Here is a 27,206-nt window from a genome sequence, read left to right on the forward strand (position 1 = left end):
TGGACAAGCGGCTGGAAACAAGTGAGCTCGCAGCCCCAAGGGAAGGAGGAGGGGGAGAGCCAAACTAAAGATTTCACACCCCTACTAAATGGATTTTCAGATTTAAACTTTTAATGTTTAAGACAATGAGATCTGGAAGCCCTGGGAACTTTGAACTTTGAAAACTTTATTTGTTGCCTCAATACCCGAAGCTGGCAGGGCAAGATGGCACATTTCCGTTGTCTTCATGAGATGTGAGATTTGACTCCACCCTTTAACTTCAGGCTTCCGGTCTTTGTCTCTGTGCTACCTGGATAATTCTCTTGTGGATTGTTTGCTTTTGAACCCCCTGGAGTGAAAAACGACTGCTCTTTTGCCAGGGTGATTAGAAAACTCCCCTGTGACTGGACTCTCTGCCTCCTGGACTCTCTTGACTGTTCTATCTCTCTGACTGATCCTTCTTTATACTGACTGGACTCTTTACTTTATAAACAATGACATCTAAAAGACCACCTCCTGGAAAGTCAGGCTTTGCTGCCTCAGCCCCAACATCTGCAACCTCCAGTCCAAGCACACAAACAACGTTAACAGCCTTCAAGCAACCTAAATCTACGGACCTGGAGCTTCATCAAATGTTACAACAACTTCTACAGGGACAAGAGGAAATAAAGAGACAATTGAAGGAGATGAAAGAAGAAATTAAAGAGAACCAGGATAAAATTAATAAGAACTCACAGAGACTGGATCTTTTGGAAGATGGGCGGCTGAGATGAAGGGAGGGATAGAGGGTGTGCAAAGGGGAAACAAAGAACTTGACACCCAACAAATGAAAATAGAGTTTAAGAGAATGTCTTTTTATCTTAGATTCCAGAACGTGATGGAGACAGATGATGAAAATATAAGGGACATCATGACAACCATTTTGGCTGAGTATATTCAGAAGGAAAAACAACAGATAGGGTGGGAAATAGACCTGGCCTATAGAGTGAATTCAGCGTATGCTAGAACACACAATGTCCCCAGGGAGGTACACATTAAATTTCTTAGGAAAAGCACAAGAGATGAAATCCTGAATGCACAAAGGGGGCAAGCCCTGACATATAAAGATAAGGAGATAACCATTCTGAAACAGATCCCCAAGAAAGTGAGGGAGAAAAGAAAATCTTATTCGCAATTGGCGAATAAACTATACCAGAAGGGGGTGTGGTTTCGATGGTTACTGCCTGAAGGTATGCTAATATTCTGGGAGGAGACAAGAGTTAGAATTAATACACCCATAGAGGCGCAGGCCTTTATGGAAAAAAATAAACTACTTCTAGAAAAACCAGAAGACACTTCAGTAGAGGTACAAGACACGGGAGGGGCCAGAGCACTGCCAGCTGGGGGAGATGGGGCGACATCAAGAAAGCTCAGTTCACACAAATAAGCAAGAAAATCCACGTGATATAAACTGACCGAAATTACCAATTGAATTTACCACACTGACTATATGCTATTATGTAATATTTGAATTTTATGCAAATGTATATTATGAGTTTGGAGGGGGGGGTGCACCTACCGCATTTCGCAGCTGCCAAAATTTGTAACCTTTCCCTTACCTTTTCCCTATGTAAAACATTAAAAAACCAATAAAAAACTTTGTTTAAAAAAAAAAAAAAGTCGATTACATGACTCCGGGACACTGCAACCGTCATAAATATGAGTCAGTTGTCAAGCATCCGGGGGTGTATTACATGACCATGGAGATGCTGCAGTGGTCATAAGTGTGAAAAATGATCATAAGTCACTTTTTCAGTGCTGTTGTAACTTTGACAGTCATTAAACTAAAAGTTGTGAATTGAGGACTATCTGTAATCTCGCGATCTCATGATTCTGCTTTATTCCACATTTAGATAATTACTCAGCCTAGATATCATTGGATCTCTGATTGACAGGGATCTTTCCAGAGGTATCCATAGGTTCTTTTAGCCAACGATGCTAGGAAATAAAGGTGAGGCTTTTTGCTACAGAGGTATGGTCCTTTTGGAAAGGCTATGTATACACCATGGGCTCTTACCCCACTTTTGATACAATATCTCAGCTCATTGAAGTAAACTGGAAATCTGGTGATGTACTTCTGAATCTAATATAAAGTTCCTCTATCACAGGGGTGTCAAACTGGATCTCTTCAAGGGCCAGATCAGCACTGTAGTTCTTCTCCGCGGGCCGGGGGGGGAGCATGGGGGAGATGGGATGGATGCCTCCCGCAGCACTTTAGCAGCCAAAATGGGGCACGGGGGGCAGCACATGGTCCTCACACATCCCGTTTTCAGCCTCCCCGGCTTCCAGAAGTACTCTGCTGGCCAAGACTAGCTGAACTAGGACGACAGCTCATGTGCTCACAGAGAAGGCGCTGTGTACCCCATGTGGCATGCGTGCCATAGGTTTGCCATCACAGATCTAAGGTCTCTATAATGGCAGATGGTTAAACAAGTCAAGATAGTAGCTGTGACCATGTCATTAACGCCCTGTCACTCTTTTTATATGGACTTCCTCCAATAGATGCCCTAAGATTATTCCCCTCCCCCCCCCAAATATCCAATAATATTGAATATTATTACTATCGAATAATAATGAATGGTCCTCATGAAACAGTATTATACGAAGGAGAAAGGAAGTATGGATGTTACCTTTAGCTGTGACGTTTCTTCTATTGGCATCTGCTCCATTCTATGGTGGTTATTTCTTGGTTTCTCAATAGACTCCATTTCCAATCCTCAGAAGAACAGCTTCATGAAATCTATAGGGTACATGACAAAAGCCATAACATTAGGGTTGAAATGTACAAAAGCAGGACTCGGTGAATTAAAGTCCACCAACCCCCGCCCCCCTTTCCATATTCTTGACAGGAAGGCCAGATGAATATGGTTAGGAAGTCTCTAAGAGTCAAGAGTTGACTCAAGAAAGATTTTGCTTTGATGTGAGTGGGAGGGGGAAAGGGGAGGGGGAAGTAGGAAAGGAGAGAAAAAGAGAGGAGAGGAGAAGGGAGGAAAGGAGAAGGGAGGAATAGAAAAAGGAAGGAAAGGAAAAAAGGGAGGAAAGGGATGAAAGAGAAAAGGAGAGAAAAAAGAGAGGAAAGAAAAGAGGAGGAAAGAAAAGGGGGAAAGAAAAAGAGGAAAGGAAAGGGGGAGGAAAGGAGAAAGGAAAAAGCAAGGCAAGGCAATCCTCCCCCCCCCCCCCCAAACCAGGACTAAGAACAACTGAGCATCTGCCCTCGGTGATTTCACAGCTTGATCAGCAAGTTCCTGAGCAGCATGCAAATTAGCAAGGATATCAATAACCCAATGTATCTGAACGGTACCTGGCCAGGGAGGTCGAGAAGATGAACAAGATCAAATCCAAGTTCAGTTCTTTCAGAGAGACAAACCTCTTGATCTTATGAATAAAAAAGGGCATTATTCAAAGCTATATAATATGGATGAGGAGCCTGGGAGACTGGGAAGAGAGCAGAGGTAAGCCGCCAAGAAATTTGACAGCTTATCACATAAATGATAATTTGACCCAGGTGAAGAGATGAATTCTGGGAGATGAAGTCCACAGATCTTAAAGTTGCCAAAGATGAGAAATAGCAATAGCACTTATATACCACTTCATAGAACTTTACAGCCCTTTCTACGTTGTGTGCACAATTATTAGGCAACTGAGTATTTTGACCATACCCTTTGTATGCATATTTTCCACCTCCAAGCTGTATAAACTTAAATGATTAGTGGATATATAGCATATTAGGTGATGTGTGTTTGTGATGGCCTAAGGAGATCAACACCCTATATCAAGGAGTGCATAATTATTAGGCAGCTTCTTTTCCTCAGGCAAAATGGGCTAAACAAGAGATTTATCTGACTCTGAAAGTCAAATGTTATAAAAAGTCTTCCAGATGGATGCAGCTATTCTTGAAATTACTAAGACATTGGGGAGTGATCACAGAACTATCAAATGTTTTGTTGCAAAGAGACAACAGGGTTGCAAGAAACGTGTTGAAAGAAAAAGCTTAACCCTCCAATGCTGTCATATTTCAAAACTACAACCTACCTGGAGTGGCCAGAAGTACAAGGTGTTCAGTGCTCAGAGACAGGACCAAGGTGAGGAAGGCTGAAATCCGACCACCACTGAACAAGACACATAAGTTGAAACAGCAAGACTGGGCCAAGATATATATGAAGGCAGATTTTTCAAAGGTTTTATGGATTGATGAGATGAGAGTGACTCTTGATGGAACAGATGGATGGGCCCCGACTCAGACACCAACAAGGTAGAAGTGGGGTACTGGTATGGGCTGGTATTATCAGAGATGCAGGCTAGCCAGATGTAATAATGACGTGGCCCCCTTCCTCACTTGACCTAAACCCTATTGAGAACTTGTGGGCCCTTCTTAAGCAGGAGATTTAAGGTGAAGGAAAACAATACACCTCTCTGAACAGGGTTTGGGAAGCTGTGGTTGCTGCTGCACAAAAAGTTGATTATCAACAGATCAAGAATCTGACAGACTCCATGAATGGAAAACTTATGACTGTTATTGAAAAGAAAGGTTGGTATATTGGACACTGATTTTTGTTTGAACTGTCAGAAATGTTTATTTGTAAATTTCAAGTTGTTTATTATTCTCACTTTAACAGAAGAAAATAAATGAGATGGGGGAAAAATCACTTCTCATTTAGTTGCATAAGAATTCTGCTCATCAATAAGTTGCCTGGTAACTAATAATTGTGCACATGGATATTCTCCAAAGAAAGCCATAACCTCACTTTTACTTCCTTAAGTATTCAGATTCGAGGTTTATTAACATTTTGGAGAACACTGTAGTTGTTCAACAATAAAAGTAACCCTCCAAAATACAGCTTGCCTAATAATTGTGCACACAGTGTAAGGGGTTTACAGAGTCAGCCTATTGTCCCCAACAATCTGGGTCCTCATTTTACTAACCTCGGAAGGATGGAAGGCTGAGTCAACCTTGAGCCTGGTGAGGATCGAACCTCTGGCAGTCGGCAGAATTAGCCTGCAACAACTACTGCATCGCGGCTAGATTCTCTGTTCTTGAGAATGGAGGTAATGAGGCAAGGGATCCTGATTGCAAGCTTTGTGTGATTTCTTCGAAAGAAAGAAATGATTCATGGCAACAGGACATTCTTTCTTTGGATTATAAACAATTTGCAAACAGGGATCATTTCCTTGTAGCATTCAGATTATGTCAATAAATAAAAGTCCTCCATCTGGACATTCAACTCCTCCTCTTTCAAAAACAACGCTTTCATCTCTTCAAGCCTTGCTGCTGTTGAAAGAAATGTCTTTCTCGGTTCGGCTCCAAGTGGGGAAAAAGACACTGGAGACATGGAGGCTGCTTGGAAAGATGGTTTTAATGGTGGACAGGACCACATGGCCCGAGTCCTGAACAGAAAAGATGATCACATGTTTCAATGTTGGGGAGAAGAAGAGAAGGAAAGGGAAGGGACTGAAGAAGGGCCTGCAGGGCTTTTTATAATCTGTTCAGTCCCACCTCTCTGTTTCCTGTTCCTGTGTAAGAAATGTATTCTGATTGGTTGTCAGACTCACATGGGCCCATGCAAGGGCAATCCTCTAGGCTGAGTTTTGAATCCAGGTTTGGTTGAGTTCAGATGCCATGTGGTCAGTTGAGTAAAGGCTTATATTACCATGCCTTCATTCCCATCCCCCTGGAGCTGAAGGGGAGAAGTCTTTTATTATGTAAAGGGACTGGCTGAGGCTTTAATGGCTCATGGACAAAAGGTGGGGGCAGGAAGCTGCAGGGAGAGTTACCTTGTCTTTTTGAAACATGTTTCTTTTCACATCCTGAGAAATATTCTGCCTTTTCAATATTTCCTAGGATATTTCATTTTTCTGGGAGAGGGCTAGGTGATAACTTCCTACACTGCCAGCCTGATAAGATCCAGTGTTCCCCAAAGGAGAAGGCAGTCTTCTGTAAATCAAGATTGTCCTTCCAGATATGTTGGACTACGACACCCTTTATGCCTGCTAAAATTTTTTTTGCTGTGAATGCCTCTGTCTAATACAGGAGTGTGAAACCTGCGGCATCATGGCGGCGTCACAGGACGTATTGGGACTCCCCCCCCCCCCGCTAAACCGGGCATGGGCATGGCAGCGCGTGATGCATCCAGCCTGTGGGCCGCAAGTTTGAAAGCCCTGGTCCAATATAATAAGGAAGTATAGGCAGCTATCATTGGAGAACCCACTTTACATGGGACACAAAGCGCATCACTTTGTGGCTCAGGGTAGTAGACTAAGCAATAAAATTGGTCCTTTTGACAATATGACAATGAAATTAGGCTATCATGTAGAAGACGCTTGGGCAACTGCTTTTTCGACATCTAGGGGTAAAATGCTCTCAAACTGAGTTTGACTGCTAGCAATTCAATGAACTCAAGCCTGGTAACCATTTGACTCTGCCTTCTTTCCTACACTACTTTAACCTTCTGGTTTAGTCTAAAGCCATGGGATCACTAGTGGTCCCTCACACAGGTTCTAGCCAAGCCGGGTTCCATGCCCAGGCAAGTTCAACTAGGTTGTAGCTCCTGCTGGGACATAATCCACTGCCACCCCATTAGAAAGTTACTTCTAAAGAAGAGGGAGAAAAGAGATGATAAACAATAGCATTGTGTAAAGCTACACATTCAAATCATTAAAAAAAAAACAGCAGGAAAAACGCTGTAACTACAACAACTGCTGCTGATGGAGTAACAACAATGCATCTACCACAGTGTTTCTCAATCTTGGCAGCTTGAAGTTGTGTGGACTTCTAGAATTCCCAGACAGCCTGTTTCCTGGGGAATTCAACTCTTCAAGCTTCCAAGATTGAGGAACTCTGATCTAATGCCTGAGACAAGACCAGTGCCAAAATGGGATGGCTGCCTTCACACAACATAACAAGCCTCATTGCGGCCTTAGGTGCCTCAGGCTTCATCCCACAGCAAGAATGAACCACTTCAGCTGGCTTAGCAGAAACAAAAAACTTTAAATAAGTATCATTTCTTGAAGAAAACTAGAAGCCACATCAGCAAATCTCAACCCCTGGTATAACTCAAAAACAAGTCAAGAACAACCATGCAACAACCTATAAAGCCTGTAAAGTAAAGGTAAAGGTTCCCCTCGCACATATGTGCTAGTCGTTCCTGATTCTAGGGGTCAGTGCTCATCTTCGTTTCAAAGCCGAAGAGCCAGCGTTGTCCGAAGACATCTCCGTGGTGATGTGGCTGGCATGACTAAACGCCAAAAGCGCAAGGAATGCTGTTACCTTCCCGCCAAAGGTGGCTCCTATTTTTCTACTTGCATTTTTACATGCTTTTGAACTGCTAGGCTGGCAGAAGCTGGGACAAGTAACAGGAGCTCACTCCATTACTCGGGGTTAGGGATTCAAACTGCCGAACTGCCGACCTTTCTGGTTGAGTGTATCATGACTCAAATCCAGGACTCTTGAGATAATTTAGCAGAGAGAACCAGAACAGTTTGGGGCCAGTTGGCACATTAATAGTTCAGAAACAGATTGAAGGCACTTAAGAACATGATCGCCATTTAGAAGACCTTCCCCATAGACCAAAGAGAACTACCGTATTTATTCGAGTATAATGCACTAAATTTTCTACCAAAAAAATAAATCAAAGTTTGGGTGCGCGTTATAAACGAGGGCTGGGGTGGGGTGGCAGTGGCGGCCGGTCCATTGAGGGCGCAGGCGAATTGTAAATTCGCACTGCGCCTTTTCCAGGCTGCAGCTGCTCACTGTACGCGAGGGCGAAGAAAAAAAAAGTTCCCTCGCGTACAGTGGGCGGCCCGAACTGGGGGTGAGAATTCTTATTATCCGCTGTATGGTCGCCGCTTCATTTCCTCGCCTCGCTCACACGTTACGGCATCAGCAATAAAATGGACGGCATTTATTTATTTCGGTATTGTGTTTATACCAGTTTACGTTGTCAATAAATGATTTTTATCATGGCCGCATGTGTTCAACAACGTTTTTTTGTCAATTACAATGCTTGGTGTGAAACAAAATTTTATACCGATTTTTAATCGAAAATTAGGGGTGCGCGTTATACATGTGTGCGCGTTATACTCGAATAAATACGGTATATTTGCAAGGATATGGCCAGGAACAAAATATCTGGGCAACTTTCCTTGCCACATTTTCTAACCTCTTAGGGTATTATTATCTATCAACTCTCAGCCTACCCTGTTTTCCCGAAAATAAGACCTCCCCGGATAATAATCTCTCCTTGAAAATATTGCAACACAGCAGCAACTATGAGGTGACCACGCTCACTACCTCCTGCACCTCAAAAGTAATAAGACCTCCCCAGAAATAAGGCCAAGCGCTTATTTTGGGGGTCAAAAGAATAAAAGACCCTGTCTTATTTTGCGGGAAACATGGTTCCTCTATCTTTTGTTCAGACTACAGGCTCCCACTATCTTTATTTCCTAACAATAAGCCATTGAGGCTTATGTTGAATCAAGAAATAAACTTGATAGTGGAGGCCGATGAGTTCCTTCACAACAGACAGCATGTCTTTCTTTTCCATACTGAAGCTCAGAATCTTAAAAATAATACGGAATGGAATGAGGCCAGCCAGGGGCCATCTGGTTTTAAGGGTTTATCTATAAGAGCTCAAAGGAAATCCAGATGGCGGCCCTTTGAAACCCTTCTCTGTGCATCACAACTATGGGGAAAATGTGGCTGCCATCTTGACTTTTTTAAACCCAACTCCACCCTTTGTGGCCATTTGCATACCCTGAAAACTGAAGGGTAGGCATTTTATGAAAACAGCTCCCAAGACTGGATGCAAACTGAAACTGAATAAAGAAGGAATTTTAAAAATGAAATACCTGGATCAAAAACACTTAATTACTACATGGAGAATTACTGGAACTATGGTCTTGGCAAGAGTGTTCTCACATTTAATGAATAATAATTTATAGAAGTTTTATGCCACCCAATTCTGAAAGACTCTGGGCAGCTCACATGAACAAAAACACACAAGGGAAAAGCTTCTGGATTTCAACATCCTAAGCTATATGCAGCTTATATATGTTTGAAAGCTGAGATGGGCAACATACAAGATTTTATATATATATAATCTCATAATAAACACCTTGAAATTTTGGTTTGCATAAATTCCTTTTCTTTTGCTCCTTGACTTTGAAATACCTTTAATTCACATTTTCAGCTTAAAATTATTGGGGAAAATGTAATTGTCCTCCCCTGTGCCATAAACAATTTTGCCATAAATAACTAGCCGAAAAGCCTTTATCAATAATTGCCACCTTGCCTGGAGAGCAGAATTATTTAGTAGCTGAACCATATGGAAACACTGGCTCCAAGGTAGGAGAACAACATATTTAGGAGTTGGTAGCCCCGCTAAAGTACTTGCTCTCAATAAATTAAATATTTACATCCCAGAATTTAAAATGTAAGGGGAAAAAAAATTAAGTGAAACCTTTTGCAAGAATGTAAAAATGGGAACTGTGTAGCCAACCATTCCTTTTAAATAGGGTTTGTTGTAATCCCACAGCCAGTTACCTGGAAGTAAGACCCACTAGACTGCATAAAAGCTCTTGAAGTAGACACGCCACTTTCAGTTCGGTAAAGTAGCGAGTATTTTAAAAACCAATCTCCTTAAAGATAACAACACAGGAACAAAATGAAGCAGTCCTTATTGCTAGCCAAAAGTTAAAAAGCAAAAAATAAATAAAAAAGCAAAAAAAAAATTGAGCAAAGCAAAACAGAATTGTCTGGAGGGAAAGACAGAACCTGATATTTCTGGAAGGATAAGCTTTCTGCTGTACCTTTCACAGTCCCAGGGAGAGAGCAAATTAAAGTTAGTTAAACTCCACCTTTTATACCACCTGTTCCTCCTCTTCGGAACCTTTAAACCATTTGAAATTGGTCTCCATAATACCCTGGGATCGCACCAGTGACCACTTTCAAACTTAAGAGTTATACCTGTAGAAGAGGAAGTTGGTTGACTCACCTGGTAGCAATCGGCCTAAAAAGTGTTTCCAGGACCAGCGTGTGTGAAACGGCTCTGTATATGATAAACACCCCGAGGTGTTTTGTTTGCTTTAGTGCGTTAAAAAAAAAAAAACCTGTTGCCTTGACAGAGCTCCCTGGCCTGAGGCATCAGAGTGTATGAATTTAATCATGACTTCCTCATTCACTTGACCACAGAGCTCCCATCAAGGCTACCTACATGGAACTTAGTATCAAGGCATTAAACCAAAGCATATTCAGGTATTTAGGGTGGGGCTGAGAGAAGTCCAGTTGATAGTTGTGTAGTATATTGCAGGGTACACTCAAAAAAGGGAGGGGGCCACTACAACAAAAGTAGGCAAACTCTAGCTAATATGGTAAATACACAGGGTTGTAGTCATTTAGATGTAGGTTAGGTAGAGTACAGAATAAACTTTTTTGCTGCTCTAGCTAATATGGTAAATACACAGGGTTGTAGTCATTTAGATGTAGGTTAGGTAGAGTACAGAATAAACTTTTTTGCTGCTATTTAATAGTTTTACAGCCGAAATGAAATACACTTTCCTGTTAGTATCTTTGTTATCGCTTGGGAGAGCCTTTCTCTACTTCATTTTATTGGTTTGTTTATATATATATTTATGAAACTTTTGTATGGATTTCCTTATTGGACAACTGAAAATGTATGTGATGGGCAAGTTTTAAATAAAGGTTTACAGGAAGCGTGAGCCCTGGAGCCTTTTTCTGTAAAGGGGTAGAAGCTTACCATTTCTTCTTTTTCCTTTTGTTTCAGATGATTGGTTGGTGAGAGCAGGAATGTAGTATTTGCCAGAAATAATCCAAATGTTGCTGAGAAAGCACACTTAATTTGCCTGTTAAATATTGATGTGTATACAGGCAGTTCTCAACTTAAAATGGTTTGTTTAGTGATTGTTTGAAGTTATAACCGCACTGAAAAAAATGACTTATCCCTATTTTTCACACTTACTGTATGGCCATTGCAGCATTCTCTTGGCCACATGATTTACATTCAGATGCTTGACAACTGACTCACTTTTATGACAGTTGCAGTGTCCTGGAGTCAAGGGATCCCCTTTGGCAACCTTCTGACAAGCAAAGTCAATAGGGAAGCCAGATTCACTTAACAAATGTGGCAAGAAAAGTTGTGAAATGGGACAAAACTCACTTAACAACTACTCACTTAGCAACATACATTCTGGGCTCAGTTGCGGTTGTATGTTGAGGACTCCCTGTATTACCTAAACTATAGTGCACTAACTTGATACGCTGATTTATCATGCATGCAGTATTATTATTGCTTGCAGTAGTGTAGCTTCTAACTTTGATAGTAAGAAACAACAGATTCTTCCTGCTTCTGACAGAGGGTAGATCTAAGCTGCTTTTCTCTAACTGGTGCCTTCAGGATGTGTGATATATTTCTATCAGCATCTTGAAATTCTGCAAACTGGATGCACTACGGGGGAGTGAAATCTTTGCTTCTTGGTATGTCTCAAGGCTGGTGTAAACAGAATGAAATGAGGAAATTATAAAGGAACAGAATAGACCACATCTCATCCAACTGTACAAAGGGGAATTGTTTTGGAAGTGAGCCTTACATTTATCGATGTGTAAATTAGATTTATAATCCGGGTTTTTAGATTCTTTCTCCCAAAAGAGAAAATTGGTACATCAAGATATAACTTAGGCTAGAATTTTATCCATGACAAATGGATTTTCAGCTTGCAAGGAACAATTTGAACCAAAGCGTACTTGTATTACTCAAGGGTTGTAACCAAATTGAGGAAATGAGCACTTTTTCTGCAAACAGGTAGGTGCCACAAAGAACAATGAAATAAGTGGGGAGTTAGGAAGTGAAGGAGTAGTAATTACCCAGGGCAGATCAAAGAGGGATAAAGATCAGGGAATGAGATGAAAAGGCCCCAAACAGCAGGGACCCTACAAGGAAATTGAACTGAGAGTCTTCTGAGGGGTGTGTGTGTGTTGGGGGAGTCACCCATAGAGTAAAGGGTGTTATATATTGAATATATAAGTTGTGTTATGCCCTACTAAAGGGAGGAGTGGCTAAGACGCTGAGCTTGTCGATTAGAAAGGTTGGCATTTCGGCGGTTCGAATCCCTAGTGCGGCATAATGGAGTGAGCTCCCGTTACTTGTCAAAGCTTCTGCCAACCTAGCAGTTCGAAAGCATGTAAAAATGCAAGTAGAAAAATAGGAACTACCCTTGGTGGGAAGGTAACAGAGTTCTGTGTGCCTTCGGCGTGCAGGCCATATGACCACAGAGATGTCTTTGGACAGCGCTGGTTCTTCAGCTTTGAAACAGAGATGAGCACCGCCCCCTAGAGTCAGGAACGACTAGCACATACGTACAAGGGGATCCTTTACCTTTACGTTTTAAGCCCTGCTAAAGTGAAACTAACCTTTAGATGACCCTGTTAACTTCAATTGTTTTGGAGGGAAACTTAGAACATTCATATTTGGGCAGGCTTTTCTAAGTATTATGATGGTTAAGGCCCTGTGGGGCCAGAGTATAAATGACAGGGATTTGCCTGCAGTTCCTCAGTTTCAGTTTTGAGTCAATAAATTCTGTTATATCTATGCTGGTCTGTTTTTGCCTACTGAAGCCCACTATACAATAGATGGGAAGAAACAAAATTTGAACAAATAAACCTGAAAAGTAAAAAAGAAGCCAGAGATTTTAAAGTGAGACATAAAGATGAGTTGAGAGAAAGACAGGAGTTTGATTTATGGTGAAGCAATCAGCTTCAGAAGCCAAAAGGGAGGGAGGGAGGGAGGGAGGGAGGGAGAGAGAGAGAGAGAGACAGAGAGAGAGACAGAGACAGAGACAGAGACAGAGAGAGAGAGAGACAGAGAGAGAGAGAGAGAGAGAGAGAGAGAGAGAGAGACAGAGAGAGAGAGACAGAGACAGAGAGAGACAGAGAGAGACAGAGAGAGAGAGAGAGAGAGATTGAGAGATTGAGTAGTTTTCTCACTGTTCTTTGCCTGCCTACAATTTGAGTTAAAAACAGATCCTCCTTTCAACCCAAACTTTATACAGGGTGTACAGGGTGGGCATGTTTCACCTACCAAGGCAGTCAACCCAGTTGTCAGTAGGAGAGAAGACTGAAGCCAAGGGGAATAAAAAGCTTGCCCAATCCGGATCTAGTGGCTGGACCCAGCAATGATAGCAGAGTATGCTATTTTTATCTTTTATTACTGTTCATAAATAACTGAAGGACGCAAACATGTCAATACTTGTTCCTCTTCCCGTTTTCCCCACAATAACTACTTTGTGAGGTGTCCCAAAGGTGCTTTTTCAGGAGGCAACTGGATTTTCTTGTTTTTTTTCTTTGAAGACGTTTTGCTTCTCATCCAAGAATAGAAGCCTCTTGGAAGAGAAGTGAAATGTCTTCAAAGGAAAAATAAGAAAGCCCAGTTGCCTCCTGAAAAAGCACCATGGGAGAACCATGACCTGGATGACTGAGAATCTCTACAGGCTTTTAGCTATGCAATTTGGGATGAACATCCTTTGAATGGTGTGGGAGGAGTAGGAATGGATTTCCAGAAGAAGAAGAAAATGGCAGATTACAGGAACCAAGAACACTGCTCAGGTGACTCTGAGGACACAGATAAACCTCCAAGTGCTTCAACGATCCTCTAAAAAGGATGCAAATGACCAGCTGTCTGCAAGGAGTATAAATCCTTCCATTCTCCACCATCCAGTCAGAGCTGAAGAAGCTTCTTGGGCGAGAAGCGAAACGTCTTCAAAGAAAAAAAAACAAGCAAGTCCAGTTGCCTCCTGAAAAAGCATCTTTGGGAAAGCTTGTAGGTTGCCAATAGAGGGCGCTACGTTCGTCGGCTTCGAAATAGGAAGTCCAAAGCCAGGGGACATTCTAGGAACCGGAGTTAAACAATTACTCTGGTGCCTGGAAATTGCTCCGGAGAGGAAATGAGAAGCCGGGTGTCGGGAATTTGGTAATGTTACATGCGGGACAAGAGGGATCGTTTTCTCCGGTCAGAAAGCGAGCTAGGTGGGTCTCAGCTCTTTTTGGGATAGGAAAGAAAGGGAGCAATCAAAAAGCAGAAGCTGAACCCCAAGGATCCTCCCCGCAGTATAAATGGAAGGTCATGGGCACCGGGGATCTTCTGGGGGATCTCTTTTTCCTCCCCAGGGGAATTTTACTTTTTTTAAAAAATGGATTGCGTTTGCACCCCTCTTCGTGCTTAGTTTTAAACAGCTAGGGATGCGTGTGAATTGCATGCTAAGCGCCTTGTGTAACACTCAGCTTGTAGATTGATCACGCCGCTTTGTACAAGGGGAGCCCGAGTTATAATTAGGTTTTCCCATGCTGTGTAAAAGTAAAGGGGGCGAGCAGATCGGGGTGAGAAATTCAGAGAAGTTACGACGACAAGCATCTCTTGTAAAGATTTACCGGTGGGAAACGAGAGGAAGAGTCTTGTTTCCGGCATCGCATGGGGAAATCACCGGCGTTTGCCTTGCCTGGTTCCTTAATATAAGATGCGTTCAGGAAGCATTTTTTCCCACGGAAGCGGGGCTTGTGGTTGTTGCCTTAAGATAAGCTTATGCACTTTTATTTTGGGCCACAATGGAGCCCAGCATTTCTGTGGCTGAGACAGTGAAGTTTTGCACCCGTTTTGTGGCCTTTCTTGCCACCGTTGTTAAGTGAATCGCTGTACTTGTTAAAGTGGTAAGATGGTGGTTAATTGAATCTGGCTTCCCCTTTGACTTTGCTTGTCAGAAGTCGTCGCCCCCCCCCCCCAAAAAGGTAATCCCATGGCCCTGGGCCCCTGCAACTATCATAAATATGAATTAGTAGCCAAGTGTCTGGATTTGGATCACGTGTGAAAAATGGTCATAAGTCACTTTTTCAGTGCTGTCACTAAACAAACTGTTGTAAGTTGAATAGAACCTGTATCAAGTGCCTGGACAAATCCCTTCAGTTTTCTTGGCAAGATTTTTGGAGGTGAATTGCCCTTGGCTCTTCCTTCTCTCTAAGATTACAAGACCAGAAGTCACAGGCTTCTATATTCTAGCCTTATGCCTTAATCCAGGGGTGTCCAAACTTGGGAACTTTAAGACTTGCGGACTTCAACTCCCAGAATTCCCCAGCCAGCCTGGTTGGGGAATTCTGGGAGTTGAAGTCCGCAAGTCTTAAAGTTCCAAGTTTGGACACCCCTGCCTTAACCTCTGCACCAGTGGTCCCAAACCTTTCTTGCCTGGCGGCCTGCGAGGGGGGGGGGAGAGAAGGGGTGGTTTTATGTAAATGGTAGGCGCACGCGCGAGCGCCACTCTCACGAATTAGGCTTTCGTGAGTGAGCATGAGCAGCCAGCAGTCACACAAGTAGAGCTGTGTGTGAGCGGCCACCAGTGGTGCAAGTGGAGCTGTGCGCGCACATGGACCGCCCGTTGCTTGTGCGACCATGTTCCGAACAATCTGTGGCCTGGAGGTTGAGGACCCCTGCTCTACACCAAACTGGCCCTCTGCATATGTTTAGGTTGGGGGTTTTTTGTGTGTGTGTTAAAAAACTGCTACAAGTTGGTTTGTTTGACTGGACAGCTTACAATTTCAAAACAATAAAAACATTTAAAACAATAATATCCAAAATCAATATCACAGGAGCTAAGGTAATAAACTGTTGAGTTAACACTAAAGCTAAAAAAGAGGGATTTAGCACATTCAGCTCTCCAGATTCCGGGAGACAGCTAGGTTTTTAAAACCTTACAATAGGCCCAATAGAGTTGTGCCCATTCTTTTGAGAGGATGACTCTGAGTAGGTATAAGATTTTATTATACTGGTGCCACTGACTAGGCTATATACCACGTTAGTGATTGCAGAATTTTATTGTTTTTGGGCACACAAATTGGGGCCCCTTTTCTCTCCTTATCAATAGCTGTACAGATAAGTCCTCCACTTACAATGGCAATTGAGCCCAAAATTTATGTTGTTGAGTGAGACATTTGTTAAGTGAGTTGCCCCATTGTACGATTTTCTTGCCACAGTTGTTAAGTGAATCACTGCAACTGACAAGTTAGTAACCTTGTCGTTAAGTAACTCTGTCTTCCCCCATTGACAGAAGGTCACAAAAGGAGATCGTGTGACCTTGAGCCACAGCGATGGTCATAAATATGAACCAGTTGCCAAGCATCTGAAGTTTGATCACATGATCACGGAGATGCGGCCAAGGTCATTAGTGTGAAAAATGGACATAAATCACATTTTTCAGTGCCATTGTTACTTTGAATGGTCACTAAATTAACTGTTGTAAGTCAAGCACAACCTGTATATTGTTTCAGTGGTAACTTAAATCTTTTGACGTATTCTGATTCCAGGATTCCAAGTTACAACTTGATTTGGTTTTCTTTTGGGAAGATGAGAAGTAGGGTGATGTAAGCCGGGATGAGAAATACATGTGAGAAGGGATTATGTCATTCATAGGATATTCTACGAATGCTGAGCTTCCATATTAAATTGTCATGAGTTATAGAGCTGGTTTTAATTTGCATGGATTTGGCAATGAGTAATCCTCTTTAAAACGCCGCCCTACTTGCCCGTACACACCCTGTTAATGGCTTATGCTATATTTACAACAGTGATTTACTTAGGATGGGGATAACAAAATCTGAAGTCTAACAGAGTTGGAGCGCCTCGATTTGGCAAAGACGGCTCTTTAGTGGCAATTCCTAGATCAGCAAGGTATGTCAAGAACTGGAACCCTACTTCCTGCCTTGGCTTAATTATTTAGTGTTTTAGATTAATCTCAAGAGAATGGAAATAGTAACAGAATAAGAGAGTTAAAAAGGACATTAGAGGTCTTCTAATCCAACCCCTTGCCCAAGCAGGAGATCCTATACCATTTGAGACACATAGTTGTCCAGTTTCTTCTTAACAACCTCCAGTGACGGGGCACCTATAACTTCTGAAGGCTAGCCTTTCCCCTGGTTAATTGTTCTCACTGGTAGGAAATTTCTCCTTAGTTTCAGGTTGCTTCTCTCCTGGATTAGTTTCCATCCATTGCTTTCCTTATCTTGCCTTCTGGTGCTTTGTATCTCTTCTTTAGATACAGATACAGATTAACAAGAGTTGGAAGGGACCTTGTAGGTCATCTAGTCCAAGGTCCAAGCAGACCCTGCACCATTTTTGACAGATGGCAGTCCAGTCTCTTCTTCAAAGCTTCCAGTGATGAAGCTTCCATAACATCAGAAGGCAAAGCTGTTCCACTGGTTGATTGCTCTCACTGTCAGAAAATTTCTCCTTATTTCCAGGTTGAATCTCTCCTTGTTCATTGTTCCTTGCCTGGCCTTCAGGTGCTTTGGAAAATAGCTTGACCCCCCTCCTCTCTGTGGCAGCTGACCAAATATTGGAACACTACTCCTTTTGCCACTAGGCTAGTGAAAAGTAGCAAGTGTGAAAAATAATGGAAAAAGAATAGTTCATAGTTTGTCTACTGAATCCAGTTTTTCTTCGTTGACCAAATTTCAATTGCATGGAGAAGTTACAGTTTGCCAAGGCTCTGTTGATTGACTGTCACTATTAAGTGAGACTGGATTTTGAAGACCCAAGTCAATGAATATAAATTAGGGCTATGCAGGGTTTTGGATTTGAAGGCAGGTGGTTTTTTTCTGGCACGTAGGTATGTTTATATCCTCTTTCAGCAACTTCTTATATTAACTGAGTGTTCTTCCAAGTTCGTGCTACCGTTACTGAAGGAGCCATTCTGCTCCCGCAAAAGGATGCAGCTGCTTTAATTAGATACCGACAGAGGCTGTGTGAGCAACTTCATAATCTATTCTTTTTGAATCCAAACTCCATACTCCTATGGTAAATCTAGTACTACACTGTGTAAGATAAGGATGCAGTGATTTGTATGTTAATAATAATACTCATTCACACTTGAGCTGGTAGCAACATCTCATCTTTTTTCCTAATTTATCCCAGCCCAGCATGGCCCACCGGATTTGAAGGACAGAAATCCCTCTGACCATTGGATGGAGAAAGATAATTTGTCTAACAGAGGCACTGTAAAACCTGAGCAGATGCTGTTGTGTGATGAGGTGACGGTTGGACTGGCAGACGCAAAAACTATCTCCAACAGTACCAGCAAGAGGAAGAGAGAAAATTCTCTTTCCGGCATGAATATCTGTGAGAACAGCCTCAGAGGTTCTGGGGAGCAAGTTGAGACGGTCGGCTGTGCAGAAGGACCACACAATCGGTCTCCTGAAAGGATGCAAGGCAAAGACGAAATAGCTTGCGAGCTCTTGGGAGCCACAACCACTCCCTCTAGACTTCTTCCTGGGCCAATCTTGAGCCCTAAGAAGCGAAAGCTGATTTTGCACATCGATTTGAACAACACCATCCTGGTCTCTGATGCAATTACCAAACAGGACCCCAGTGCTGCTTTAAACTATTACCTGAGCATGGTGACCTGGGGAAAACTTAGCCACACAGGTAAGATCGTTTGGTGTGCTGGGGAATTCGCATCTTCAATTTTGGGCCTGGGATAGATTTAAAAGAGAAAAACCAATTATTGGAATCATGAACTAAGAGTTTCATGCCCCCCAAAAATGCCATTAGGCAAGAAAAAGACACACACAAATAGTCCTCGACTTATGGCCATAATTGGGATCAGAATTTCTGTCCCTAAGAAATGCGGGCATTCGGTGGGTTGCACCAAATTTTATGGCCTTGCTGTGGTTGATAAGCAAATTTCCATGGTTATGAAGTGAATCGTGCAATTGTTAAGTAAATCTAGCTTTCCCCATTGGCTTTGCTTGTTGGGAGCCCCTTGGGAAGGTTGCAAGTGGTGATCTCATTCATTCATTCATTCATAAAATTTATAGGCTGCCCATCTTACCTCAAGATGACTGATGCTGTGAGCCCCTTAGGAAGATTGCAAATGGTGATTTTATTTGTTTGTTTGTTTAGCCACCCATGTTATCCCAAGGTGACTCTGATGCTGTGACTGTCATAAATGCATGCCAAGGGCCCACATTTTGATCACATGACCATAGGGATGCTGTGGTGGTCGTAAATATGAAGATCAATTATAAATATGCGGACCAACCATAAATCACTTTTTACATATCATTATAACTTCATTGAAACAAATGGTTATACGTTGATGACTACTGGTATATCCTCTCTCCGCGATGGCGAACCTATGGGACATGTGCCACAGGTGGTTCGCAGAGCCCTCTGGGGGCATGCAAGCTGTTGCTCCAGCTCAGCTCCACTGAGCATGTGTGCAAGCCTCCTGGTTTTTGGGTCTCTGCTGTGCATGCGCAGGGGACATGCAGGAGACACATGCGCATGCGCAGTGGTCGCACATGCTTGGGGTTGTGTGCGCATGCATGAGGGCGGGGCACATGTGGAGGTCATGCACGTTCTGCTTTATAGGTGCGTGCATGCGCTTTTGGCATGCGACAGCAAAAAGGTTTGCCATCAGCGTCCTATATCATTTTTCCTCTAGAAAATAACTTGTGTTTCAGGGATGTAGGTGAAAATGGAGAGATTTCACAGACCATTATAGGGTCAAATAGTTTACAGGAGACATTTTAAAAAATATTCTCCAAAATTATGCTGGAATTACCGCTTGTTGATGAGAATTTCTTGCACGCTGTTTTCTTGATATCAGGTTTTTCAGATTCTGCTCACAGATATCTCGAGGACTATAAAGCCACCCAGTTGAAATTCTTTCTCCAAAATCTCTGGTTCTAATAACCCCATCAATTAGCCTTTTCCCTATAATTGTATACTGAATAAAATTAATAAATGCACATTAGCCTCACTGAAAATAATCTGAGTTTGAAACAAAGCCATTTAAAACTTGAAAAACTTCCAGGGAGGTCCGAATAACCCACTTCACCTATTTCAAGCTTGAGTTGTTTTGAGTTCAGAATGTTTGGTATAGTTTTATGCCAAATGCATTTTGTTCTGCTTCAAAAGCGGCAATCATTTCTTTTCTCTTGAAAGAAGAATTTCATTGCTTTTTACAAGAGATTTTAAAAGCTATAAGGTGGTATAAAAAAACTAGATGATGCTTCACAAACAGCAGACTGGGATCCTTGTTGCTCTTGGAACGTGGTGGTTTTCTTGCAGATGTTTCATTTCCAAACTACGGTGTTTCCTTACAAATAAGACCCAGTCTTATTTTATTTTCAGCCCCAAAATAAGCACCAGGTCTTATTTTGGGGGGATGTCTTACCCGCTTACCTTAGAACCACTGCAACCACACATCCCATGCCCTGACATCTGTCGCACCCCTGCCCAACTTCTGCAGCCGCTCACAGCTATTCGCAGCCAGATGCCGCCTGGCTTGTCACGCCGGTGCCACCGCTCGTGACAAGAGGCTACATGGCGTGTTGTGTCATTGCATGAGCGAGCGACGGTACCAGTACCTCCCTACCTCCTTTCTTCCCTCTGTCATCCTTCCCTACTCTACTTCCCCTTCTTCTCTCCTTCTCCTCTCCCCCTTCTCAGCTCCTCATTTTTCTCCTCCTCTTCCCTCCTCCTTGCCCTCTCTCCTATCCCTCTCTTCTTCCCTTACCTCTCTCCTTTATTTCCCACTCTTCATCTCACTTACTTGGTGTATTTCAGCTCCTGAGCAAGCTCCATTTTATGTTGATGGTCTTTATAGTTCCTTTTCGATATACATATTTAATTTTAACATATATTCTCCTCCTTTCTTAAAAAGAAAAAAAAATAGAACAAAAAGTATACATATATATTGTACTTTTAACTCCTCCCCCCCCACCTAATTTTGGTCGAGATGTAGACCTGGTTACAGTTCTTAGCTAGCTGGATTTTTATGCCTGTGCCTCACCCTACCTCGTACAACCAGATGGTGGGCGAGACTTATTTTTGGGGTAGCTTATATTAGGCATAGGCCTGAAAATCGGGCTAGGGCTTGTTTTTGGGATAGGTTGTATTTTTAGGGAAACACAGTATAGGTAATCTTATCAATGCCCTGAGGAGGTTACCTAGTTTGGAAATGAAACATCTGCAAGAAAACCACCAAGCTCCAAGAGCAACAAGGACCCCACAGTTTAACCCTGAGCTACAAATATTCTCTTCTATTGAAACAATTCTATGTTTTGCAGCATGTTGAGATTTTTTTGAACCTGGAATTGAAAAGTTATTTTCCTTCAAGCTGAAGCCATTTTTGTCCTCCCATCTTTTATGTTTATGTTTTATGTTCAGTTGATTTTGTTAAGTAAGTAAGCTCCCCGTTAGGAGAGCAAGTGTGCAGAGAAGCGTAATGAGAGTGGTATGGAAGAACACGCACAAACCAGCATACCGGGACACCGAATAGTATAAAATATAGTCGTTTACTATGTGGAAATATAGAGGTATTCAGAGTTCAATTTACAGTCATACACAGTTCAGTCAGTCAGTTATCAAGTTCTCAGTTAAGGAATGACCCTTCGAACACAGTCCAGTATCAAATAAGCAGTTTAGCACACAAAACAGCTAACAGTAGCAAAAACACAGTACCTCATGATACATCCGATCAGCATCTAACAAACAGAGAGCTAACAGTCATTCTGGCTCCCTCTTATGGCTGCTTGAGGTATCAGCAACCAATCACATTACAGTAGTACTTAAAGCTACAGTACTACCATCCCGGTTTATATATTGCTAACCCAACTGTTAGCTTACATTCCTAACATTCTCCCCTTTGGGTAAGCAATATATATAACCTTACAGTCCTATTCCATATGCTTCACAACAATGCTTATGTATTACAGTACCTTGAGCTTTAGTAAAATGGTCTGCTATATTTTCTTCAGACATACAATACTCTAGTGTAATCATTTTACTACTAACACTTTGCCGTACATTTGTCTGCTATATTTTCTTCAGACATACAATGCTCTAGTGTAATCATTTTACTACTAACACTTTGCCATACATTTGAATATCTTAAGTCAGTATGCTTTGTCCTTGTCTTTACTGCAAGATTTGATGCCATCTGGATCGCTGCTTGGTTGTCTTCATATACAACAATAGCTTCCCGTACATTAATTCCCATATCCATTAGGAGTTGCTTGTAACAAATCAAATCAGTACATAACAAGGATAGACATGAAAATTCAGCCTCCATTGTTGATAAACTTAAATGTTTCTGACGAATAGACCGCCATCCAATTAACGCCTTTCCTAAGAATATTGCAATACCTGATGTGGATTTACGTGTAGACACATCAGTTGCAAAACTTGCATCAGCGTATGCGGTTAATCTCAGTTCACCCTTAGGCTCTAAATATAAGGCATAGTGTATTGTCTGTTTAAGATATCTCAATACACGTTTAACAGCTTGCCAGTGCCGTTCAGTAGGTTCAGCATTAAACCTGGCCAATTGATTAACACTATATGCAATATCTGGCCTTGACCAATTGCTAAGATAAGATAAACTACCAATTAGGGATTGATAAATATCTTTATCAAAAACTGGGCTTTTGATATCATCATGGCTAAATTCTTGACTCATTGGAGTTTTAACTGGTTTACACAGTTCCATTTTGAAATTCCCGAGTAACTGATTGATCTTCTCAGTTTGTGATATTTTATATCCTCCCCTAGTCTTATCTATCTTTAAACCAAGATATTTCTTGATTTCACCAAGGTGTTTTGTTTTAAACCGTGTTTTTAATAGTGTAATAATCTCAATAGCCTTTTGCTCTGTTTTAGTAATCAATATGCAAACAATAGCAATAATGAAATCATACCATCGCTTTCTTGCTTAAATAAACAAGGATCAGCCATTCCAGCTTTAAAACCTATCCTTGCTAATTCCTTCACTATGCATTGACTCCATTCTTGGCCTGACTGTTTTAAACCACAAAGACTCTTTTTTAACTTCCAACAATCAGTGTTGCTATCAGTGTTTAACCCTTCAGGTTTCTTTAAATATATAGTATGTTGCAACGGTGCATGGAGATATGCCGTCTCGACATCTAAATGATTTATTACATATCCATGCTTAGCTGCCCAAACTAATGATGCACGTAATGTTGTAACTTTTAAACTAGGTGCAAATACCTCATCATAGTCACTTGCTAATTGATTGAAACCTTGTGCTACTAATCTGGCTTTATGGGTAACAGTCCCATCTGTAAATCCATTTACACCCTATTACATTTTTACCTGGTGGTAACCTTACATTCTCATATACCTCCAGATCTTGTAAAGATTTCAGTTCCCTGTTCATTGCTGTTTTCCAAACTATTTGCTCCTCTTTAGGATACGTGGATAGTTCGTGATACGTAGCAGGAACTTTATCTACTTGACATGCTATACTAGCTTGATATTTGTCAGGTGGTCGTGTTACATGGGTAGAACGCCTAGGCAACTCAGGGCTCACCAGTGGACTCTCCTGTTGCATCTGCTCCCGTTCTTCTAACTCCTCCTGACTTTGCACTTCCTCCTGACTTTGCACTTCCTCTTTAATTTTTATAGCTGGTCTTTCTATTTCACCACTAGGAAATATCTGGGTGTCAATAACTACATCCTTGTTATATTCCAATTTATCCCACCCAAAGGATTCAATAAATCGAGCATTAGCGCTACAGTGTACTTTTGTAGTGCCTTTTTTCCAAAATCTAAACGCTCTATGATTGGCTTCGTAACCTACGAAAAATAATCGCCTAGCTCTATGTTGTCCCTTCAGTCTTACTTTTGAAGGAATATGCACCCATGCCAGAGTTCCAAATGTGTGAAGATAGCTTAAATCAGGTTTTCTACCATGCCAACGAGTGACTGGCAATTCACCAGTTGTTGTATTCACCACATTATTTAAAACATGGTTACTACACATCATAGCTTCACCCCACAGTGTTTCGGGCAATCCTGAATCAACTAACATGGTTCGAGCCATGGCTTGTAATGTTTGCCCCCTTCGTTCTATAAACGAGTTATGTTGTGGCCTATAAGGAGCAGAACGTTTATGCTCAATACCAGCCGATCTCAACATTGTTTTAAATTTAAAGTTTGTAAACTCAGTTCCGTTATCGGTTACAACAGTAATAACAGTAATCACCTTAGATTTCATTTTTCTTCCAGCAAATCTTAACCAACTAAAGAAATGTTGAAACGTTTCTGTCTTGGCCTTCAGTAAATAGCAGAAACCATATCTTGAATAATGGTCCATGATACTCAAAACGTAACAGGAACCTCCCAAACTGGGTTTCATAGCTCCAATTAGATCAGCAAAAACAACTTCCAGAGGTTCTTTAGTTTTAAAACCATTTCTTCTGTTTGCTGGAGTAACCTTGCTTTTCTCTTGACTACACACGTTACAATTTAAATATTTACTGCAAGGTTTTTTTATTTTATTGTTGTGAGCCGTGTAGAGCTGGGTAGCATATAGGTCAGTGATGGCTAACCTTTTTGTTGTTGTATGCCGAAAGCGCCCCCCCCCACCCATTTTGGGTCTAGAAGACCTCCTGCACCAAAACGGGGCACGGGGATGCTGCGTGAGGCCCAAAAATGTAATGCGAGCACTCCCACAGGTGCGCCCCGCCTCCCATGCATACACATCAGAAACCCGAAGACCAGCTGGCTGGGTGGGAGGTGCACGCTCATGTGCGGTAGTGCTGAGCTGGGGCAATGGCTGTATGCCTGCAGAGAGGGCTCTGCGTGTCACCTGCGCCATAGGTTCGCCTTCAGAGATATAGGTGGTATTATTACAGACCTAGAGAGGTTAAAGCTGCAGTTTTATCCACACCTTTTTGGAAGTAAGCTTCTGAATTCAGTGAGGATTTATTGCCGAGTAGCTCTGCAGAAAATTACTCTGTGAAGGATTGTGTATGTCCCTTTCACAGCTTCATTATTACATTGTCCCAGGATGGTAATGTATGTGATGCAGACAGTCCTTGACGTATGAACACATTTAACCCCAACATTTCTGTTGCTAAGCAAGACCATTGTTAAGTGAGTTCGTCCCCATTTTATGACCTTTCTTGCCTTGTTAAGTGAATTACTGCACAGTAATTCACATAGTTGTTAAGTGAATGACAAAAGGTCATCACCGGACTCCCCCCCCCCCCCCAGGACACTGCAACCATCATAAATACATGCCAGTTGCCCAGTGTCCAAATTTTGATCATGTGGCCATGGGCAGGCTGCAACACTTAAGTGTGAAAAACGGTCATAAGTCACGTTTTCAATGCCGTTGTAACTTCATACGGTCACGAAAGGAATGTTGTATTTCGAGGATTATCCGTGCTTGCAACAATGAGCCTTGAAGTACTTTTTTTTGAATCTGATTCTAATCTAGAGACCTGGGATGTCAAACCTCTGGTGTTTACGGTCCCAGAACTTGCCTGCATTGCCATTTTGGTTATGAAAAGTTCTGGAAAACATGAAAGCTGTTTTTCCTCTCTCTTTTTGGATTCTTTGGTTTAATCTCAAGAAAGCTGATATATCCAACTATGAACATTACGTTAATTGTAGTTTTAAGAAGGTTATCTGTTCCCTCTAGCCTGCCTGTGGTGGTGTGTGCTTTTTTGGGAAAGCTGGCCTTTGGGCTGTGTTTTGTGTCATGAATAAATAATATGTCGTATTTATGTAGCTTTTTATTTTTAGTATTTTCAACCTTGGGGACATATTATCTCAGTCATACAGTAGTACACAAACTCTTCTACTAGAGATCGGATGTTCTTCCACGTTGCTCATGTATCTCACCCGAATCAGGTTAAAGGAGAGCATTGTGGCCTAGGGTAGAGTTAGTCCTCGGCTTATAACCATTTTTTAAAGCAACTATTTGAAGTTACGACAACACTGGAAAGTGTGACTTACAGCTAGTCCTCATGCTTATGACTGTTGCAGCGTTCCCACGCTCACATGTTATAGATTTGGCAACTGGCATGGACTTGCAACAGTTGCAGGATCGTGTGATTGGCAAATACGCGCAATTCATATTCCTGAGTTTTGGAGTAGATCAGGGGTGTCACACTGGCAGCCCGCGGGCTGGATGCCTCACGCGCAGGCCACGCCCACCCCAACTCCGCGAAGGTGGAAAAACATCGTGAAAGTTCATGTGATGGTAATGTAATGCCGCTGGTTTGAAACCCAGGGAGTAGATAGAGCCGTGATGGCGAACCTATGGCACATGTGCCACAGGTGGCATGTGGAGCCCTGCCTGCTGGCACAAGAGCCTTCACCCCAGGTCAGCTCCAATGCACCTGCGAGCGCGCCTTCAGCCATCCAGCTGACTTTCAGCTGTCTCTTGCGCATGCGAGAGGTGTGCACATGCGCGGGAGTGAGGAGTTGCATGCACATGGAATGTGGAGGGGGAGCCACACTCCGAGGAAGCTTCCGGGAGGCCTGCTTGGCCCAAAAAGGGCCTTGGGGTGGGGTGGGGTCACACGCGCAAGCGTGGGGGGAGCACAGGGGAGTCACACACACAGGTGCAGGGGGTGCATTGCATTATGGGTGGGGGCGCTTTCGGCACCTGAGGAAAAAAAGGTTAGCCATCACTGAGATAGGGTGCCCAAGAGGGATCCTGGACTTAGAGAACCATGGTTGCATTTAACTGCTACTAAGGAAATAAGCCATCATTCCTTATCTTGGAAAAGGCTCCCCACCTAGCAACAGGAGCGGCTGCAACCAAGAATTGTGTGCGCATTTCCTCACAGTTCTCAGGGCTGTTCATCTCTCTTGTTTCATCTTAACATCGTGTGGGCTCACTGTTTAGCATTAAAACATCCTGCCTGCGCCTGACAGATTGGTTGAAAACAATTTAATTCTATTTGACTATTAGCAGTTGGGAGAGGCATTTGTTTGATTTTATTAATACGGTGTCTAGCACAATATTAAGAGAGCCTAATGCATGTTAAGCACATTATAAATAAAGAGCTGCAGCCGAGTAAATGAGAAGGAAGCAGGGAAGGGAAGAGGGGCTGGAGCATACCTGCTTGCTGAGTTCTGTTCCAGGAGAAGGGGTGGGTATCGGCAGAGAGGGTTTTGACAAGCATCGTGGTACATCTGGAGCAGTTTGGTGCTAATCGAAGATTGCAAAGGAAGCAGTGGAACTTAATAAGCTTTTATGTTTAAATGATGGCACCAACAGCTGACGAGCATTCGGCTTCGTGGCAGGGAATAGATCCGTGATGGTGAACCTATGGCACAGGTGGCACGCAGAGCTTTCTCTGCGGTCATGCGAGC

The 27,206-nt window shown here is 42.4% G+C and overlaps 2 protein-coding genes across 10 annotated transcripts in view; one reads left to right on the plus strand and one right to left on the minus strand.

Annotated features, from left to right (window-relative positions):
- Window positions 1-14,588, minus strand: part of LOC309383425 (uncharacterized protein) — a 29,528-nt gene extending 14,940 nt beyond the window's left edge. The window contains exons 1-2 of one of the 6 annotated variants that reach the window (XM_081935966.1): window positions 14,453-14,588; window positions 2,649-2,758 (exon numbers count right to left, since the gene is read on the minus strand). In XM_081935966.1, the coding sequence (XP_081792092.1) occupies window positions 2,649-2,726 (78 nt within the window). In that variant the 5' untranslated portion in view covers window positions 2,727-2,758; window positions 14,453-14,588. Of the gene's footprint in view, window positions 1-2,648; window positions 2,759-9,556; window positions 9,718-9,787; window positions 9,988-10,007; window positions 10,141-14,452 lie in introns of those variants that run through there. The other 5 variants (XM_081935964.1, XM_081935961.1, XM_081935963.1 and 2 more) reach the window with 5 other exon arrangements.
- LOC309383419 (uncharacterized protein) overlaps window positions 10,175-27,206 on the plus strand; it is a 35,636-nt gene continuing 18,604 nt past the window's right edge. Inside the window, exons 1-2 of one of the 4 annotated variants that reach the window (XM_081935950.1) lie at window positions 10,175-10,267; window positions 17,979-18,488. In XM_081935950.1, the coding sequence (XP_081792076.1) occupies window positions 18,029-18,488 (460 nt within the window). In that variant the 5' untranslated portion in view covers window positions 10,175-10,267; window positions 17,979-18,028. Of the gene's footprint in view, window positions 10,268-13,892; window positions 14,051-16,633; window positions 16,737-17,978; window positions 18,489-27,206 lie in introns of those variants that run through there. The other 3 variants (XM_081935947.1, XM_081935948.1, XM_081935949.1) reach the window with 3 other exon arrangements.

Source organism: Natrix helvetica (genome assembly GCF_964273705.1).
Source record: "Natrix helvetica genome assembly, chromosome: 1".
NCBI lineage: Eukaryota > Metazoa > Chordata > Lepidosauria > Squamata > Natricidae > Natrix > Natrix helvetica.